The sequence below is a fragment of the Lynx canadensis genome, chromosome B2 (assembly GCF_007474595.2).
Source record: "Lynx canadensis isolate LIC74 chromosome B2, mLynCan4.pri.v2, whole genome shotgun sequence".
NCBI lineage: Eukaryota > Metazoa > Chordata > Mammalia > Carnivora > Felidae > Lynx > Lynx canadensis.
In genome coordinates this window covers 105,928,340-105,947,167 of record NC_044307.1, presented here as the reverse complement: position 1 = coordinate 105,947,167, position 18,828 = coordinate 105,928,340, and the positions used below count along the sequence as shown (strand labels likewise).

Here is an 18,828-nt window from a genome sequence, read left to right as displayed (position 1 = left end):
GATCCTTTATTAGTCTTCCACATATAAGCCAAATGTTCTAAAGTATAGATGCGATTTTATCACTTCCTACCTGAGTCTCACCCTTCATTGCTCCTGGATTCCAACAATCTGGACCCTGCTTACCTCCAGACTCGTCTCTCACCACTCTCAAAGTTCCACTCCTTCCAGCCTAGAGTCCTTTGCCAAAAAAATAGCTTATGCTACCTACGACCCTTCTCCCTTTAGTTGTCCACCTCTTGGGAGTGCTTTCTTCATGGCTGAAATCCAGGTTAAATGCACCCTCTAAGTGTTTGATAGCAGTGTTTTTTTTTTTAAGCATAGATCAGTGTTTTGTGAACTGGCACTCTGACAAGATAATTATAGAAATTAGAATTGTGATATTTTATTTTCCAAAATAATGACATTGGAGTCGAATTTTAATTTTTAAATTGGTACGTCACAGGATTTAAGAAGCACTGTTCTGTGGTATCCTGTGATATTTATTTCACAGTAGCTGCTAAGTTGCAACCTATTCTAATTTTCTGTTTCTCTTTTTATACTTCCTTCCTTGATGAATGGAAGCTCTAAGATTTCAGGAGCAATGTCTAGTTTTTAAAAGTAATCTCAGAGTGTCCAGCACAAAGAGGACTTAAAAATACATTTTTAGGAATGGAAATAATAACTAGTTTTAGAGATGCAGTGCTACAAAAACAGTAATCTTAAGTCTTTGGATATCCCAGCTAGCCATCTCTGTGCAGATCATATAAAACCAATTTTTTTTTAGGATAAAGGAGTCAGACTGAGCATTTTTTTAAGAAGTAACAAGTAAAAAGTATTAACATTTTGAGCGTTCCCAGTCTTTGGGCAGGTGATAGAATTATAAATCCTCTCCCCAGCAAAACAAAACCAAGCCCCCCACACACATACATACATATGCAATATTTGCATATAGTATCAGAGACTGGTTAAAAGTACATGCTTTAATTCAGTGATTATCAATATTTTTGGTCACAGTTCCCATTGACACAAAATATATTAAAGACCACCAAGAAGATATTGTGGATTACATCTTCCCAGGTTTGCCATATTAGAAATTAAAACTTTTTTTTTTTTTTTTAAAGAATACACATGCTTCTATTAGCTGTAGTCATCAGAACAGTGATGTAAGAACATGTCATCTAGCCTCTGGAAAATCCATTGAGCTTCCTTCTACAAGTACATATTAATAGCTGCACATATGAAATTCCAAACTTGACATTTTCAAGGAATGACATTTTGCACAGGAATAGTTGCCAATATTTATGTAATTATATGCTACAGTTATGTATGTAAAACAGGTTCCGGGGCACCTGGATGAGTCCGTTGGCTGAAAGTCTGACTCTTGATTTCGGCTCAGGTCATAATCACAAGGTTGTGGGATTGAGCCCTGCGCTCTGTGCTGAGTGTGGAACCTTAAGATTGTCTCTCTCTGCCCCTCTCTGTGCTCGCTCTCTCTCTAAAATAAATACATAAATTAAATTAATAAATAAAATTAAATAAATAAAAGTAAATTAAAATAAAATAAATAAATAAAATAATATAAAATAAAATAATAAAATAAAATAAAATAAATAAATTAAAATAAAATAAAATAAAATAAAATAAAATAAAATAAAATAAAATCGGTTCCCTGTAAGGTATATGTGGATCAGTCTTACACAAACCTGGCTAATTTTATTCTTGGTCATAATCATCCTCCTCTTCGTCTTCCTCAGTATCTTCATTTTCCTCAGCTGAAAGAACAGCTGCTTCTTGTGCAGCTCTGAAAGCCTGCTCTTCTTCCACAGTAGGATCATCCATTTCTGTAATTTCTGCGCCACTGGGGTATTCTTGATACACTGGTGGTAGAGCTGGGGGTGTATAGTTGTCTGGACTATATTTGTGACCCCAGCCTATGTAGAAATTTTCAAACTTTCTATAAAGTTTAAAAAAGAAAGTTGGTGATTGTTATATAATTTTTCGGTAAGAAAATCGCTCCTTCTCTAAAAGTCGATCACTCTTAGAGGGTCATAATCCCATAATTTTAAATTTTTTTCAACGTTTATTTATTTTTGGGACAGAGAGAGACAGAGCATGAATGGGGGAGGGGCAGAGAGAGAGGGAGACACAGAATCGGAAACAGGCTCCAGGCTCCGAGCCATCAGCCCAGAGCCTGACGCGGGGCTCGAACTCACGCACCGCGAGATCGTGACCTGGCTGAAGTCGGACGCTTAACCGACTGCGCCACCCAGGCGCCCCCCATAATTTTAAAACAATACATTTTAAGTGCTAGAGATGAAATACCCCTCAATGATTCTCCTACCACAGGAAATGACTATGATCCAAACTGCCTAAGCAGATTAAGAGGCCACCAGACCCTGTCAAATTGTACTTTACACCTAGACCACAACTAGTACGTTGCTGGTATGGCAGAGGATTCTTGTGATTGGTTACAAACCTGTGTGTGATTTTTCAGGCCCAACCGTATGCAATTACAAGTTTTGCCCGACAGGCCTCACAGGGGAAGACTGCCATTCCCACACCAGACTTGATGCCCAGCCAGTGCATCGACGTCTCTAAGGGAAGCTGTGGTCAAGGACTCTGGGCCATCTGGCCTGCCGTGCTCTTTGCGTGGTTGAGTTCCTAGCACAGGTGCCTTTGTTCTAGGTCTTATCTGAGGCCTTAAGCAGAGGTCTTCAGGTGCTTCTGCCACGGCCTCCTTATGGGGTTAGGGAAGGAGATATACCTCAAGGACACTTCTCCCCACCCAGACTCAGTACTGAGTACTTCTTCACTTCTAGCCCTTCCCCCCACCCTCTACCAGCTTCCTGGGCCTTCAAGGCCATAAAAACTGCAGAAGCCTGGTATCTGGGGACTCCTCAGTGAGATGACCCCCATACACACACTGATCCACTGACCTTCCATCAGTGTGCCATTCCACAAGGGAAAATGGGACAGGGACAGTCAGAGTTTTCTCTTGCTTATCACAGTAAATGTTCACAAGCTTAACTCTTTCATTTTGGACTTGTTGCTTTAATGGCATCTCTGACATGTGACAGCTCAGCTCTCTCTCCAGCTTAGCTGAGCTTCTGACAGAGGGCTCTTAGGTGAGAAATGGAAGCATAAGACAAATGGAAGTGTGTGTTCTGGGTGAGGAATAAAAGGACATTGAGTATCCTCTTTGAACCTGATTCTCTTGAAAGTGATAGTTTAAATAATACATATTTTAAATTATTTTTTATCAAGATGTCCAACAAAAACTGTTGAGATTAATTTAAACACCGCATAGAATTACCTCCATTAATCTTAGAAAACGAGTATGTCTATTAATCACAGAATAAAAGCCGTATTTTAGCTCCACTAATTGGTTAATTAAAAGGACAGAAGTCTGAGTTACTCTAATGTTCTAAATTTGATGCTTCACTGTGTAATACAGATGTTATCTGAATAAATCTTATGGCACACACACTTGACATGCCAAGATGAATTAAAGCCATAGTAACCCGCTTCCTCCTTACCAAGCATTCCTGGCACCAGACAGCTCCAGAAACGAACACCAGTGAGAAAATAGCTCCGGTGAGAAAATAGCTTACCAGACTGCAGTGGTGTAGGCTCCCTGGAAATGGTTATCTTGGCAACAGGAGGAAGCTCATCCTGGACAGCGACATTTTACCCACTGTGGAGTCTGGGGACTTCATCAACTGCCTCCAGCCTTTTGTTCTCTCTTTATCCCTGCCCAGTTTCCTAATCTGTGAAATGCGGGCCTCTCTTCTCAGTTGTGATAAGAACGCATGGGGAAGATGTAGGTGCAAGTGCTGAACATGACATCTAGCTCACGGCCTGGACCTTCCTGGGTATCACTTCTCCCTACCCCCTACTCTGAGTAGACTGCCCCATGCCCTTTCCCCCTCCCATCTTGGCCTTGGGTCTCTCCCCTGGTTATTGCGAATGACTGCCCTGAACAACCACTCAGGGCAGCCTTGTCTCTTACTCTGGGGTTGCTCTAACTCCTGAGCCCAGGTTGGTACTTCACCTGGAGAAGCAGGTGAGGGAGGGGAGAAAGGAAAGAAAGAAAGAAAGAGAAAGAAAGAAAGAAAGAAAGAAAGAAAGAAAGAAAGAAAGAAAGAAAGAAAGAAAGAAAGAAAGAAAGAAAGAAAAAACTGGAACATAACATTCCAGTGATAAGTTACAATTTTTAGCACTTAAATAATCACAATAATGGCTTTGTAATTCGTCAGACACTTACTTGCCATTGGAAAAGGCATATGCCCCAGGCCAAAGGTTGGATCTAAGGACTGCAACAGCATATTGAGGAATGAGATTTGAGGATAGCCGTGTTGTCCAAGGTGGTATATTCTGGATTTCTGTAAACCAAAGAGAAATTCAAAAGCTTACCTCTTAAATAGACAAGGATCTACTGCGTAACAGAGAAGCTCTTTTTATAAATCTTAAAACACACATACTTGACATAAAAATTAAACATCAGCAGCTTAACATAAAATCAGAAGGATATTTTACGAATGTTGTGGAACAACAAATTTGATTATTTATATGCATGTATGTGTGCGTGTGTGTGTCCATCTGTGCAACAGGGAAAAGTTTTACTAAGGGAGAGGAGGCCTATGAGGTGGAGAGAATATTATTTAATGACCAAATAAAAGATTAAAATTTTCTTATTATGGAAGAGAACGAGGATTACAAGCCAAAATGCCCCAGAACCGAATAGGAAGAAACAAGAATATGAAGATAGTAGTAGATTTTAAAAAGCCACAGTAGGGGCGCCTGGGTTAAGCGTCCGACTTCAGCCAGGTCACGATCTCGCGGTCCGTGAGTTCGAGCCCTGCGTCAGGCTCTGGGCTGATAGCTCGGAGCCTGGAGCCTGTTTCCGATTCTGTCTCTCTCTCTGCCCCTCCCCCGGTCATGCTCTGTCTCTCTCTGTCCCAAAAATAAATTAAAAAAAAAAAAAAAAACGTTGAAAAAAAATAAATAAAAAGCCACAGTACCTCATATGATACTTTACTGTAACTATGTCATGTGTTTATGGCCATATTTTATGGTCTGCAAAATGCAAGACAAGAATGATACGCAAGATAACTGTCAGCATTTCCAGTAAGACCTGCAGCCAATTTATGTTTCCTCCCTGCATCACTCCTCCACCCTCTGTCCAAGAAAGTTGGCGGTGAGGCCAGCTATATTCTCTATCCCCCATTATCCCAAAACACATGAAGGGGAAAGAGGAGGAAATTTTGGTTATTATCCACTTTTTATAGGTTATCAACTCCCATTTGTCATATAATATACATAGTATGTAATATATACATATATAAAAATGTACTATAGTACCTAGTATATATATGGATGCTACACATACTATATCATATATGCATATATATAATCTACATAGTATATATAATATACACGGTATATTATGTAATCTGTAAAATTACCTAAATCTTCAGAGATTGGTGTCAAAAGAGGTGGCCCCACTTCCTGTTCTGTATAGTCAGGCTCTTCTCCTTTCTCTTCTTCTTTTCCTTCATCTTCCTCTTCTTCTTCCTCCTCACTTTTTTGTATGGGGTTAAACCAATTACAGCGGCCCTGGGAATGAGTATCGCAAGATTTAGTAATCTCATGAGGATCTTGAAATATTGGAATATTTATTTGGATTGAAGCAATTATCTGCAAGATGTCCTACTGTGTGGGAATTTAACCAGTCAATCGTTTATTCATTCAACATACATGCCAAGTGCTAGGTTTTTGATCGTTTATGTCTAGCAAAAAAAAAAAAAAATTGTACAATTTATTTCAGAAATTTGCCAACTTCTTAAAGTTACAGAACATGTAACATATATTTTAAAATTAGCCAAACCCTTGTGAAAAAAATAATGCATTTTACTAATTTTTCATAAATAGTTTATATGAAAGTGGTAAGGTACGATTAGTAGTAGTAATAACAAATTTTTAAATGTGATAATAAAGTCAGGTAAGGAAGCTTGGGGCTATTTTTCATTTAGTTAACTCTTATCCATAGACATATTAGAGTATCTCTTACGTAGATCAAAGTGTAAGGATTTTCTGCCTGCAGATGAGGCAGCACAGCACAGTGATTAAGAGGATGGACTCTGGATCCATTCTGCCCATTCACATCTGACCCTGTTGCTTATTGGCTATATTCTCTTTGTCACATTTTCTAAACTTCTGTCTCAATTTCCCCATCTGTGAAATAAGGATAATATGTCTTTTATACAGTTGGGAGGATTACATGAGATAATATACAGAAAGTGCTGTTAAGAGCACCTGGCAGAAGAGGTGCTATATAGCACTGCTTGTTTTCATTTTTGTTATAATATATTATTTTTCTTGGTATAAAAGCTCCATGTATTAGAGAAATAGAATAAAACAACTGTTCCCAAAACTAAAGTACCTATCTATGTTTAACATATAAAACAATTTCATGGGGCGCCTGGGTGGCTCCGTCGGTTAAGCGTCCGACTTTGGCTCAGGTCATGATCTCACGGTTCCTGAGTTCGAGCCCCGCATCAGGCTCTGTGCTGACAGCTTGGAGCCTGGAGCCTGCTTCCGATTCTGTGTCTCCCTCTCTCTCTCTGCCTCTCCCCTGTTCGCACTCTGTCTCTGTCTCTGTCTCTCTCAAAAATAAATAAAACGTTAAAAAAATTTTTTTTAAAAGCACATAATTTCACAACATACATAAATCGAAATCCTTACATAACTTGTCAAATTCTCATAGAAATACTTACTTTATTTCTGTTTGGAAATAAAAATTTGTTTGAAGATCCCAGGTCTATACTACTTGGCAATTATGTAGTACCCTGTGTCGTCATTTGGTTTTTCAAAGGTTTCTTTGTCTAGGGTCTGAAGAACTTTGTTTTGTATACATTTGTACACTGTAGAGGGAATTTAACAAATATTTGCCAATTGGCTGATAGATTGAGAATTGGAAAACCCTTACCTGGGACAGAATGTGTTGCACGTGATGAACCCAATTGGATAGGGATTCCACGAGATCGATCACTTGGATGCCTTCAAAATCGGGGTTTTCTTCAAAGCTGTCTCGTCTGCCTTCTACCTCTTCCTCCTCCTCTCCTTCCTCTTCACCAAACTGATAGAATCCCAGAGGACTGACGTGGGTCCCTGCTGAAATTCTGGCAATTTGTGCTCGTAAGTAATTGCTCTCATTTCCCGGGAAAGGTGGGTAGCTTATGATGGGAGCATCTAAACGCCCAGTGAAAAATTTCTTTATTTTTCTTGCAGTAACAATTTGTGCAGGCGTAACCGAGGGTAACTTCACCCATGGTCTTCCTGGTTCGTTGCAAACAAAATACACATATTTGTTGGCACCCGTCCTGTTTTCTTCTTTTGGTATAGCCTGTGGGGTCTTGTAAAAGGTCCTTGGTAATTGGTCTTCGTCATCTTCATCAGCTTCGCTATCTGCATCGTCCCTCTCTTCAGTTACATCTTCCTCTTCCACATCCTCTTCATCCTCTCCCTCACGGAATTCTACTTCAGCTACAATATAATTCATCTCCAGACCCAAGATCTTGCCCCAGAAACGACATCTTTGGATGGGGTGGGTGTCAGTAAGCTGCTTGAGGGCAAGAAATATGCGATAAGTCTCATCTGTGCCCAAACCAACTCCAGCTTGTTCAAAATAAAAAGCTGACTCCATTACATTTGGGAGAGCGTTTTCTGCCTGGGGATACAAATGCTGTGGTTAATGTTTTATCTATAAGAGAACTGCTTGCTTCCTGTTTCCTTTTTAAAGATCTTGGTGTTAGCTTTACTTTCTCTGGCCACCATGTCTTTGACATTTCTTGCAACATTTAGATCAAACTCTGATAATTCCTGTATGTCAATTTTTCCCTTATTACTTATAAATGTGACTTCTATTGTGTCTTATACTTGTCAATATAACAGTTGCCTTGTTATCTGTGTGTATCTTAAGTAAAGGTAATTTAAGCTACTATGAATAATAAAAATTCAACATCCTCTTTTTATAAAAAATATTTAAGTGGGCTCTTTACAATCCTGAAATAATAAAGTATAGTCTACCTCCTATATATATTTGGAAAAAATGTTTATATATGTTTGTATATGTTACCATATTTTTATAAATAATAAATATTTATTATATACATATGGTAATCTATAGGGTAAATAAAAATCAATATAGCCCTCTATATAGGGTAATATACAAGATAAATAAAAGGAAAATATAATAAAATAAGCGCTCAGACATGACTTCCTTTGAAAACATAATTGAGTCAGATGTTTTCCCCTGCTTACAATAAATACTTTTGGATTTAACATAAGGAAGAAAATTTAAAAAACATTTTCATAAAAGAAATACAGAGACATGAAAAAGCAAAGTCTCAAGTAGACTGTAAGAAAACATCTGTGAGAAAGTACAAAATAACCGTAACTAAGAGAGGGATCACTTGCAAATTTTAGACAAATTTTAGACCTCGAAGAAGGAGAAATTGAGAGCACTTTGCTATTCTTACAAATGATCCGTTCTTACTTCTACTGTAATTTTGATGTCAAAATAAGCATAAAGGCTTTTTTCAATCCTCATCTCTTTCACGTTTGACATCTATTGCACCCTTCACTTGTTTTTCTTTTTTTTTAATTTGAGTGTAGTTGACACACAATGGTACATTAGTTCCACATAGACACAAAGTGATTAGACAAGTTTCTACATTATGCTATGCTCACTACAGGTGTAGTACCATCCATCACTATACATCACTATTACAGTATCATTGATGATATGCCTTATACTGTGCCTTTTATTTCTGTGACTTATTCATTCCATAACTGGAAGCCTGTATCTCCCTCTCCCCTTTACCCATTTTGCCTATGCCCCACCCCCCCACTTCCCTCTGGAAACCATCAATTTGTTCTCTGCATTTATAGGACTGATTCTACTTTTTGTTTGTTTATAAATCTGTTGGGTTTTTTTTAGATTCCACATATGAGTGAAATCATATGGTATTTGTATTTCTCATTCTGATTTCTTTCACTTGGTGTAATACCTCTAGGTCCATCCATGCTGTCATAAGTGGGACAGTCTCATTATTTTTTATGGCTGTGTGATATTCCAGTGTCCTTATCCGTTTGTCTTTCAGTGGACATTTAGGTTGCTTCCATACCTTGGCTACTGTCAATAGTGCTGCAATAAACATAGGGGTGCATATAGCTTTTTGAATTAGTATTTTTGCTTTCTTTTGGTAAGTACTCAGTAGTGGACTTATTGGATCATATGGTATTTCTATTTTTAATTTTTTGAGGAATCTCCATACTGTTTTTACACTGGCTCTCACTCATGATCCTACTGTGCCTTCTGTAACTATTTATTCTTAGTCTCTAATTGGTTCCTTTTCCTTATTTGGGTCCTAAACATTGCTGTTTTCAAAATTTCAGCCATCGTTCAGTACTTTGTGATTGGCATATTCCTCCCACATTACTTCAAGTGTTATGTGGGTTGTTTAAAACCCAACTCTCTTACTCTGACTTTTCTCCCATGTTCTACACCCATGTTTCTAGCCAGTTTCTAGAAATTTCAGTTAAATAGTCTACATATACCTCAAATTAAGATTGAAGTCATGTATCTCTCAAAATCTTCTCTTTTTTTGTATATGCCCTATCTTTGCCAATAACATCACCATTCACTCAGTTTCCCAAATTAGAAAATTCCATTATCCTTGTTTCTTCTTTTGTACTTAATTAGTTACAGTCATATTGATTCTACCACCTAAAAAGCTGTTGGCATTCTTACCTCCTCTTTAGTTTATTTCTACCATATGAGTCTCCATCCTGACTACTTGTCCTGCCACAGAAGGCTCTGAATGCCCTATTCTAATCTTTCTCCTTCCTTTCTCCTCCACATTATCACCAGGGTTATCTTTCTAAACCACAAGACAGGCTATGCTATTTTCTAGTAAAAACTTCTACTGACTTCCCATTGTGGAGAAGAAAAAAACTTTCTTATCAATGCACAATGCACAAGAGCAGTCTGGCTTTATGCATCTTGTTTGCTTGGTTTTCATTGTTCCCTCATGCTTCACTTTCCCAAATATTAAATAATGTTTCCTGACTTTCTGTTGTTCTTTTTGCCTAGAATTTATTCCTTACAGTCTTTATCTCATGAACTTCTACTTCTCCTTCATGATCCAAATGAAATACCACCTCCAGGACAATTCCCAGTAGCGGAGTTAGTCATTCCATTCTGTTTCATAGATTGTCAAAACAACATAATAACAATTGCTGCTATCCATTGAGCTCCCAGTATGTGCCAAACCCTTCATAAATAGTACTCTCCCCTTGAGTTGTTGCCATCTGATTACTCCTGAGGCTTGTAAAGGTTTAATCATTTACTCATAGTCACACAGCAAGTAAGTAATCGAGCTAGGATCCTAATTCAGATGAAATCTTCTGTTTGCCCCACCATATGAGGCTATCTCTATTATTGCACTAATTAAATACCTTTACAGTCCTTTTTGCTTGTTTCAGTAGACCGTGAGCAACTTAAAGTCAGGAAGTTCTGTGTATATGGGTTGCCTGGGTGGCTCAGTTGGTTGGGCATCCGACTTCGGCTCAGGTTATGATCTCATGGTTTGTGAATTGGAGCCCTGCATCGGACTCTATGCTCACAGCTCAGAGCCTGGAACCTGCTTGAGATTCTGTGCCTCCCTCCCTCTCTCTGTCTGCCCCCTCCCCTGCTTGTGTTTTCCCTCTCAAAAATAAATAAACATTTAAATACATTTCTGTGCATATCATTTCATGTGTGTATCTTTTTCATGTGTACCTGGCATGCAGTAGGTAGTCACAATGTTTGTGAATTAATGGGTAAATGAATAAATGAATGCTAAAACTAGGAACAGGAATTCTGATGTGGTCGAAGACAGGAATAGAAGCACGAACACTCTAAACATTAAGTCGGCATTCCAACTTAATGAGTTAATGAGTTGGTCACAAAGCTCACATTTCAGTGCTCCCAAGACCTATGTGTCTTTCTATTCCTTCATCTTTCTACTCTTTGAGATAGAACTTTTAATCTTCATCTCATGGCTCAGCTATTCCTGGCCCTAAAACCAATCCTACTCTTCCTTAGGAAGAATTTATGAAATCTGGTTAAAGAGCTCAAGTCCCAGGACCAAAACACCTTGTTTGTGTTCTCACCCCTAGTTTCCCTAGTCTTAGGATGCAGACCCCTACTTTGTAATACTGTGCCTATAGATGGCCCAATGCCCCATTCTAATAGTGGAGTCTGACTTCTCTTTGATAAGCTCCTCCATAACAGTGTCTACCTATCTGCTTAATCCCTACATGCTGATTGCCCCCAGACTTATCATCACTGTATGTGGCTATTTAACCACATGTTTGGCATAAGATATTTTCAGAAAAGGTGCAGCCGATGTCAACTCCTTGGCACCCATCACCTGTTCCTTCTGAGTACCCTGTATCCCACTGTGTCAGGTTGGATCCCCACACAAAGGTTGCAGAGCCCTAGATGGTGTACCTACTGTCTAGATCCCTCCCCCCTATCTTTTTCCTGACTGAACTTTCCATCCTTTTCTGAAACTATCTTACACCAAACATCAAATTTGCAAGTATATAGGCAGATTTAAGTAGTCTAGTGGTTAACAAAACATGGAAGCTCAGTAGATGTATAGTGTAAATTACTCAGTAGTATAAATGACAAGCATATGGACATACAGGAAACAGCATGCTTGATACTATTTAAAAATATTTGGAGCTAAAATTTCTGTAGTACAACTAATTTTATTCTCTAATGATAATCTTTTATCTCTGTCACCAGCTTTCTCTGTAAATATTTTCAACGCTTTGTCTATAGAGATTAAAATAACTATCTTATCCCTCTCCCCTCGTATCATGCCTCCATTGATGTAACATGCATAATATCAAGACATAATATGAGGAAGTTGCCTTGGAAAAGAATGCAAATGACATTAGAGGTACTTCTAATTATTCTAGTAAATTAAAGGGGAAAATATGCAACTTGTTTTAAAGTCCAATTTTAAACTATCTGACATTAATTAATTCATTTAATAAATTAATAAGAAACAGCTATAGACCCAGATCTGTCCCAGGTACTTTGGAGGATATAAAAGATGAAGAGATCATTTTCTCTGATATCAAGGAGCTCAACCCCACAAACATATAACAAACAACTAATCCTGTGAAACACAATGTAAAAAAATCAGAAAGTGTAACAGGGAAGTGTATGGTGTGAAATGAGGTTACACATACTATTTAGGAAACTATAAAAGACAGTTGATATGAATTTAAACCCACACCCACTCATCTGAAATAAAACTCTAAGACTGAGCTATTCAAATTTACAGCAGTGACTTACTATTTCATCTTCTAGTTCCTGGTCAGCTCCTTCCAAATTTCCCTGGAGAAAAAGAGCCCTTTGCTTCTCTGCTATCTCATATGTTGGAAGCATCTCATTCTCATTTTGGAGTGTATCTAATTTTTTCCTAAAATGTCCCATCTTCACATCTTGGCTGATACTTTCAATGATATCCACAGCATTTTCCGGACGCTCATCTAAGACCTTGGCAAGCATATCAGAAAGATGATCATACCTACCCGAAAAGAGAAAATTCCAGATAATATCCTTGTCAAAAAGCCTTTGAAGAAGCATCACATGCAGACTCTGTTAGTTGGTTTCTAGGAAACTTCAAGAAATCAAAGCCTTCAGATATCGTAAATGGATAAACACCGTTAATTTCACCACTGCCAGAAAGAACCTATGCTAGAATTTTGCTTAAGAAATGCCTCCAATGTGATATGAATATTTAACTTATTAAAACACATATTATGGCAAGGTACATATTTTGCATCAGATACATTTTCACATTTTATTTGATTTGAAATCTCTTAGTTATATATTTAAGAGATTAACCTTATTTTACATTTTTTTCCCTTAACTTCTTTTTCATCCCCTTTCCCCTACACTCATCAAATCCAATTTGATTTCTAAATCCTGTTGACTCTTAAATATGTTCTCTTCCTTTCCATTTCCTGGACCAATTATCTACTTCAGTGGTTTTTAGACCTATAAGAAATACATTACATATTGCAACCCTTCCCCACACACAATTGAAAAATGTCATCAAATATTATTCATCTTTATTAAAATGTGGTGTACTCTAACACTTTTGTCCTATTCTATTAAAAACACAGCCCTAAGGGGGCACCTGGGTGGCTCTGTCGGTTAATCCAACTTTGGCTCAGGTCATGCTCTCACGGTTGGTGAGTTCGAGCCCCACGTCGGGTTCTGTGCTGACAGATCAGAGCCTGAAGCCTGCTTCAGATTCTGTGTCTCCCTCTCTTTCTGCCTCTCTCCAGCTTGCACTCTGTTTCTCTCTCTCAAAAATAAACAAACATTTAAATACAACAACAACAACAACACTGTCCTAGGTACTTATTTCATAACTGAATTAGTGAAACTGCCTAAAAGTGGTTAATTCATTACATTTTATACTGCTCAGGTGTGTTTTTTTCAAATACCAGATTTTCTGTGTGAATTTACTATTTAAGAGCAAAAAATGTCTGTCAAAGTACTCTTCAGTTAGATAGAAATTCTTTTGTCCAATTTGCAAACTTGCCTGAATTTCTCCTCTGGCAGATAAGGATTACATGTCTCCAATTTCATTTCTAATAATTAGCTCAATTAGAATGTCTGCCCCAGTGAGGTAAATCTACTCAAAATTAGTTTCACATAGTTGTTAAGTCCTAACCTGAGAGCTTTTGCTTGCTATGTGCCATATATATAATTTCTCTCAAGAAATCATTTAAAACGTATTTTGTCCTTGAGGACTTATCACTCTAGTCATTCCTGAAAACCATTCAATGGGCTTCTCTGAGATCACCGATCCACTGCTATGCAATTGTGTAGATGATATATTTCCCACTCAGCAATTGTATTAGGTTCTTACGTGGCCAAAACTAAGTTTTTGATGTTGTTGTTTTAATGCATCCTCTCCCTTATTAGAGTGAAACAAAATAGATACTCAATAACTGCCCACTTTCTACTAGTTGCCCGTAGCTATTATTTTTCATTTTTTCTTTATATCTTTATTTATCTAATGGGTCTCAGGAATATTGAAGAAAAAATATGCAGATTATGTGGGCAACCAATGTGAAGGGCCATTTAAAAATACATGTGAAGAATAAATCCTTCTTTCCCAAAATATTGCTATTCTTGTAGGTGAACAGAAATGGAGTTTGTTTAAAACTTCATCATGCTTCCTTAATATTTGTTCAGTATTGAAACTCCTGGAGAATGAGTCAGGATAAAAATATTATTGCTTACTAGGCAGCTGGGTTGTAACTGGAGTTCTTGATTTGCTCCAGTAGGGACCATATATGCCATTGAATTGAGGACTCTAAGTCCAAATTTTATTTTATTTTTCAGGCTTTAATATAATGTCTGCTTGTGCTTTATTTATAGTTCTTCAGGCAAGATATTGCATTGGTTTTTTAAGAGGTCCACATCTGAAAATGCCTTTGTGTCAAATTATAAAATGTGGATTTTAATTCATAGTTACAGCTTTTTCAATTTGGGAGGTTTAATAATTTGTTTTAATAGAATGGCAGAAAAGGAGGAAGGAATTCTTTTTTGTAGGCTAATTTTATTCAACAGAGCAAAACCAATGTCAGATCTTGTATTTTAGTAAAAGACTGTTTCAATTGCAACAAAAACAATATTTTTCATGGTTGTCAAATAAGAATTGCATATAAGAGATAGAGTTAAAGTCATTTTTACCAAATGGTTTTTAACTGCAGGCTCTAAAGTACTTAGAAGACAATAGTGAATATTATAGAAGATATTTATTACCTCAGAGATTTAGCATTTGGAAATAAAATAAAATTTGATATTTAATTAATATCGGTTATAAAATAATTCCATAAAGGAAAATTTTCCATTTTTATGTTTGTGTTCAGTTTTAAATTTTAGTTAACTAACTCTCAAGTATGTATGATTTTTTCTGGAATTTTAACAAAGTTTGTAAATTTATGCTTGTTATTTAACCCAGACAATTATGACAATAAGTTCAAATGAGAAATTCAAGTAGAATAACCACTAAGGATAAATCACATCCTTGAAGCTTAGTAAATTATAGTTTAAAAACTGTACTTTAGAAAAAATATTTTAAAGTGTCAATCTCAGGTTTGGGGCAAGATTTCTCACATTAAATAAAGAATTCTTCAGACTTAAAATTATTGTGATCGATTCTTCCAGTTTATCCAGGACTGGGGGTTTTCTCGGGATACAGAATATTCAGTGCTCAAATCAAGACAGTTCTGAGATAAGTGAGATAATTGGTGATCCCCCGCCCCGCCTCCGCCCCCCCCCCCCGCTCCCGCCCCGCCCCCGCCCCCCCCCCCGCCCCGCCCCGCCCCGCCGGCCTGCAGGGGAACTCAAAACCAAGCCATATAACTACCATGATGCTCAGAGTAGAGCCATGCACACTCCCTACCACTGGTAGACAATTACTTTTTATAAGCATCTTGGAGAGATTCTTGGACTTCACTATCTTCATCATCTCTGTAAACCCAAGATTCCATAACTCCTAGGTTTTATTTCTGTGTGCCAAGGGTTTGTAAAGAAATGAAAAGAATTGCCACCAAAGACCTATTTTGAGTCCTGTGATGCAAAGAGTTATTAAGCCACCAACTCTCTCCTACCAATGCAAACTTTTCAAATACATTTCCATTCACCCACAGAAACAAAGTCTCATACACAGATACTCACACCCCCTTTTCTTTGCCAAATCCACACACACACACGTACACACACACCCCTTTAACCCTTTAGGACTTACAAATTTAAGCCAGACTTGCTACTAGTCTTCTGTAAGTAAGCCTTAGCACTCTGAATGGTGATCTCAAGCATGCTGGGAGCCAGTTCAGAGACCCCAGGTTCAGCGTAATCCAGATCATAGTTACTGTTTGAGTCTTCGTCCTGAAAGATGTTAAATCTCAGCTCTTTTTGTTTAGAGTTGTTATAGTTCACATCTTCTGGTCCATACAGGTCATGTTTGGTTTGCTGAGACTGTCGGAAGGTGCTTCCCTCTGATTGGAATGTGTGAGAAGCAGTCGATTCTCCTTTATCAGACGATTGTTCCAAATGGTGGAAGTGAGGTGTCCCAGCTTCGGGATTCACACTAGTGGTTTTGTCTGACTGCCATGGCGCTGCAAGGTCCTGTCTGGCCAGAGCCGGGGGAGAAGGAGTGTAAGAGGCCTCCTGTGGAGGGGAAGGTGGATATGATGCACCTGGTCCTGTGAGGTCATCCAGAGGGATGCTGGCTCTGGACTGTGGGCTCTGAGGAGGGCTTCTGGGTTGGGGTCCAGTTTCCAGCCCCTGCTCCAATTCCAAGGGCTCAGATAACCCAGACTCAAGACCTTGGGAAGAAGCTGCTGTTACTTCTTCCCATGGCTGCCCTGCTTCCCTCGGATCTTGGTTTGCTTTTTCTCGCTTCGGGGACGTCGAGTCTTCCATGGAAAGAGTCAAGAAAAAAAAATTCTGGATGAAGGAGGAGTGCAGATATGGAAAGAGGCAATGCAGGGCAGTCGCTTTGCTGAGGTCAGTTAAAGGATTTCAGGGTCCCAACTGCTCAGCAAGTTACAGCGTCCCATCTCCTTAGCAACCCAGGCAAGGAAGGGTTTCTCCTCTAAGAGAAACAAAGCACACCAGTTGCCAGGATTCTAGGGAGGAGACCAAGTAAAATTAAAATCCTAGATTTGTGATTTGGTGGAGCATCTGCTCCTCTTCCTATCGCAGCCAATCCGACCTGCAGTTGACCAGTCTTGGTTGGAAACCTGAGAACCGGTCTGGCGCAGCGGGAACAAAGAAGGAGGAGCCTCGAGTCCTGATTCAGCGCTGGAGAACTTTCAGGATCTGAATGTTGCTCGGAAAGGGGCGAGTCGTGCATTCCTGGAGAAAGAATGCATTTACAGAATGCGCGCGCGCGCGCGTGTGTGTGTTGTGTGTGTGTGTGTGTGTGTGTGTGTGTGTGTGTGTGTGTTTGGCAGAGAGACCCAGACCCAGGCACAGACAGACCTTGGGAATCCTGAGGTGCAGGTATGAATGAGATGGGAGGACTAGGAGAGTTCAAGACTCGCGCTTAGAAGGCAAATGTGTCTCATCTGCGCCAACCAAACTCAGGAGACTGGAGGATAAACAAGGAAGTCCAGGTTTTTGCTCTTCCCCCTCTTATGTAGTGTGGCAGAAGAGTAGAGAGAATATCACCTTGAAGGCGAAGGCAACGCAGAAGGTTATCCTATATAAATAATACAGCTCATGGGTTACTTGTTCTCTAATAATTGAAATTCAAATTAACCCTAAGACTATATTGGCATAATTAATCCTTTTTTGATAATGTAAGTATGAATTCATAATTTTGCAATATTTAAGGTCATGACTAGTACTATTAATTTATATTACCTCCAACTTGAAGAAGGTATAAAGGATGGGACAATATCTGGCCTTGACTATAAACTGTATATATATTTTAAAAAATTTTTTAAATGCTTATTTTTGAGAAAGAGCGAGCAAGCAGGGGAGGGGCAGAGAGAGAGAGGGAGACACAGAATCCAAAGCAGGCTCCAGGCTCAGAGCTGTCAGCACAGAGCCTGTCGCAGGGCTCAAACCCGTGAACCATGAGATGGTGACCTGAGCCGAAGTCAGACACTTAACCGACTGACCCACCCAGACTCCCCTAAACTGTATATTAATTAGTCTTTAACGTTTATTTGTCCTGTATCCCTCTCTTTTTAAATGAACTAATACTTGGTTTTGACACTTTACATTGATACAACTTCCATTTAGCAAGATGTTGGTTATTAATTTTAACTTCATGGAAGAACATAATATCGCTCACTCTCAATTTTGGTGGGAGAATTGCAGAATTCTTCAATAAAACTGTGAACCTGTACCCTTCACAAAATACACGTGTCTGTGCACACAAAATGTTGCATATAATTTCTGCTGGTTCAGGGACTCCTTGAAGTCTAACTCCCTAGATTAGAACCCTTGGCATAGACTCAAAGTGAAAGAAAAACTAAAGTGATAAATTAGGGGAAAAGGGCAACTGAAAGGAACAACCTTCAGAAAACGTCCATTATTTTTCCTGCTTCATTGCCAGTCTTTGACTCCAGTAATCCTAAAGTTGCTTCTCATTGTTCTTAGAATCACTATCAAAGCTCTTGGTCTCCTTACCTTTCCAGTTTCATCTGGAGCCACTCTCCCCACTCTGTCGGCAACCTAGACACCCTGATTTTTCCTTCATTCACTCAAATATTCCATATTCCTTTTTAACTCTGAGCAATTGCACATGCTATTTCTTTTGCCAAAAAAGTTTTCCCTTAGGAAAAGTTATTTTCCTTAGGAAAACCTTCCTTGCTCCCACAGACTTTCTCAGTTTCCCTTATTATGTACTATCATAGTACCCTGTACTTTTCATTCTTAGCATTGATACAATTTGCCCTTGTAATGAACTGCTGTTGAGTTTTCCCTCCAGAGGTTTCCCTAGGTTCTGTCAAGACCGGAGAAAAAGCCCTCCTGCTTTTGGCAGGGAGACAAAGGAAAGTAACCATTCTGAAAAATGCCCAGAGCTCCCTGTTCTCCTTAACAAGGACTGCCCTCAAGGGAAACTAATTTTTACTAGGGTTTGTTTGGGGTTTTTACTAAAGCCTAGCTGACCTGAGGGGAGATACCCAAATCTAGCCCCCTCTAGCCCTCTTATATCCCCTGAGGTTGGACAGGGGGAAGGAAGC

The 18,828-nt window shown here is 38.8% G+C and overlaps 1 protein-coding gene across 2 annotated transcripts; it reads right to left on the bottom strand.

Moving 5' to 3' along the window:
* Positions 1-1,447: 1,447 nt before the first annotated feature.
* Positions 1,448-16,680, bottom strand: RSPH4A (radial spoke head component 4A). Of its 2 annotated transcripts, XM_030316219.1 has the most exons (7): positions 15,876-16,680; positions 12,395-12,629; positions 6,968-7,708; positions 5,445-5,595; positions 4,244-4,361; positions 1,683-1,933; positions 1,448-1,474 (listed from the first exon to the last, which is right to left on the bottom strand). In XM_030316219.1, the coding sequence occupies exons 1-6, from the start codon at positions 16,550-16,552 to the stop codon at positions 1,693-1,695; spliced, it is 2,163 nt and encodes a 720-aa protein (XP_030172079.1). In that variant the 5' UTR covers positions 16,553-16,680; the 3' UTR covers positions 1,448-1,474; positions 1,683-1,692. The 2 variants fall into 2 exon arrangements, with proteins under 2 accessions (XP_030172079.1, XP_030172080.1); XM_030316220.1 differs by lacking the exons at positions 1,448-1,474; positions 5,445-5,595 and having other exon boundaries at positions 1,911-1,933.
* Positions 16,681-18,828: the final 2,148 nt, after the last annotated feature.

What these genes read in the sequence shown, in the direction of transcription:
- RSPH4A (XM_030316219.1), bottom strand. Translation starts at nt 16,552, where the DNA reads ATGGAAGACTCGACGTCCCCGAAGCGAGAAAAAGCAAACCAAGATCCG. An exon ending in AGGAACTAGAAGATGAAATA is followed by an intron (nt 7,709 to 12,394) that starts GTAAGTCACTGC and finishes TTGTATCCCCAG; the next exon opens with GCAGAAAACGCTCTCCCAAA. An exon ending in ACCAATCTCTGAAGATTTAG is followed by an intron (nt 4,362 to 5,444) that starts GTAATTTTACAG and finishes TTTGGTTTACAG; the next exon opens with AAATCCAGAATATACCACCT.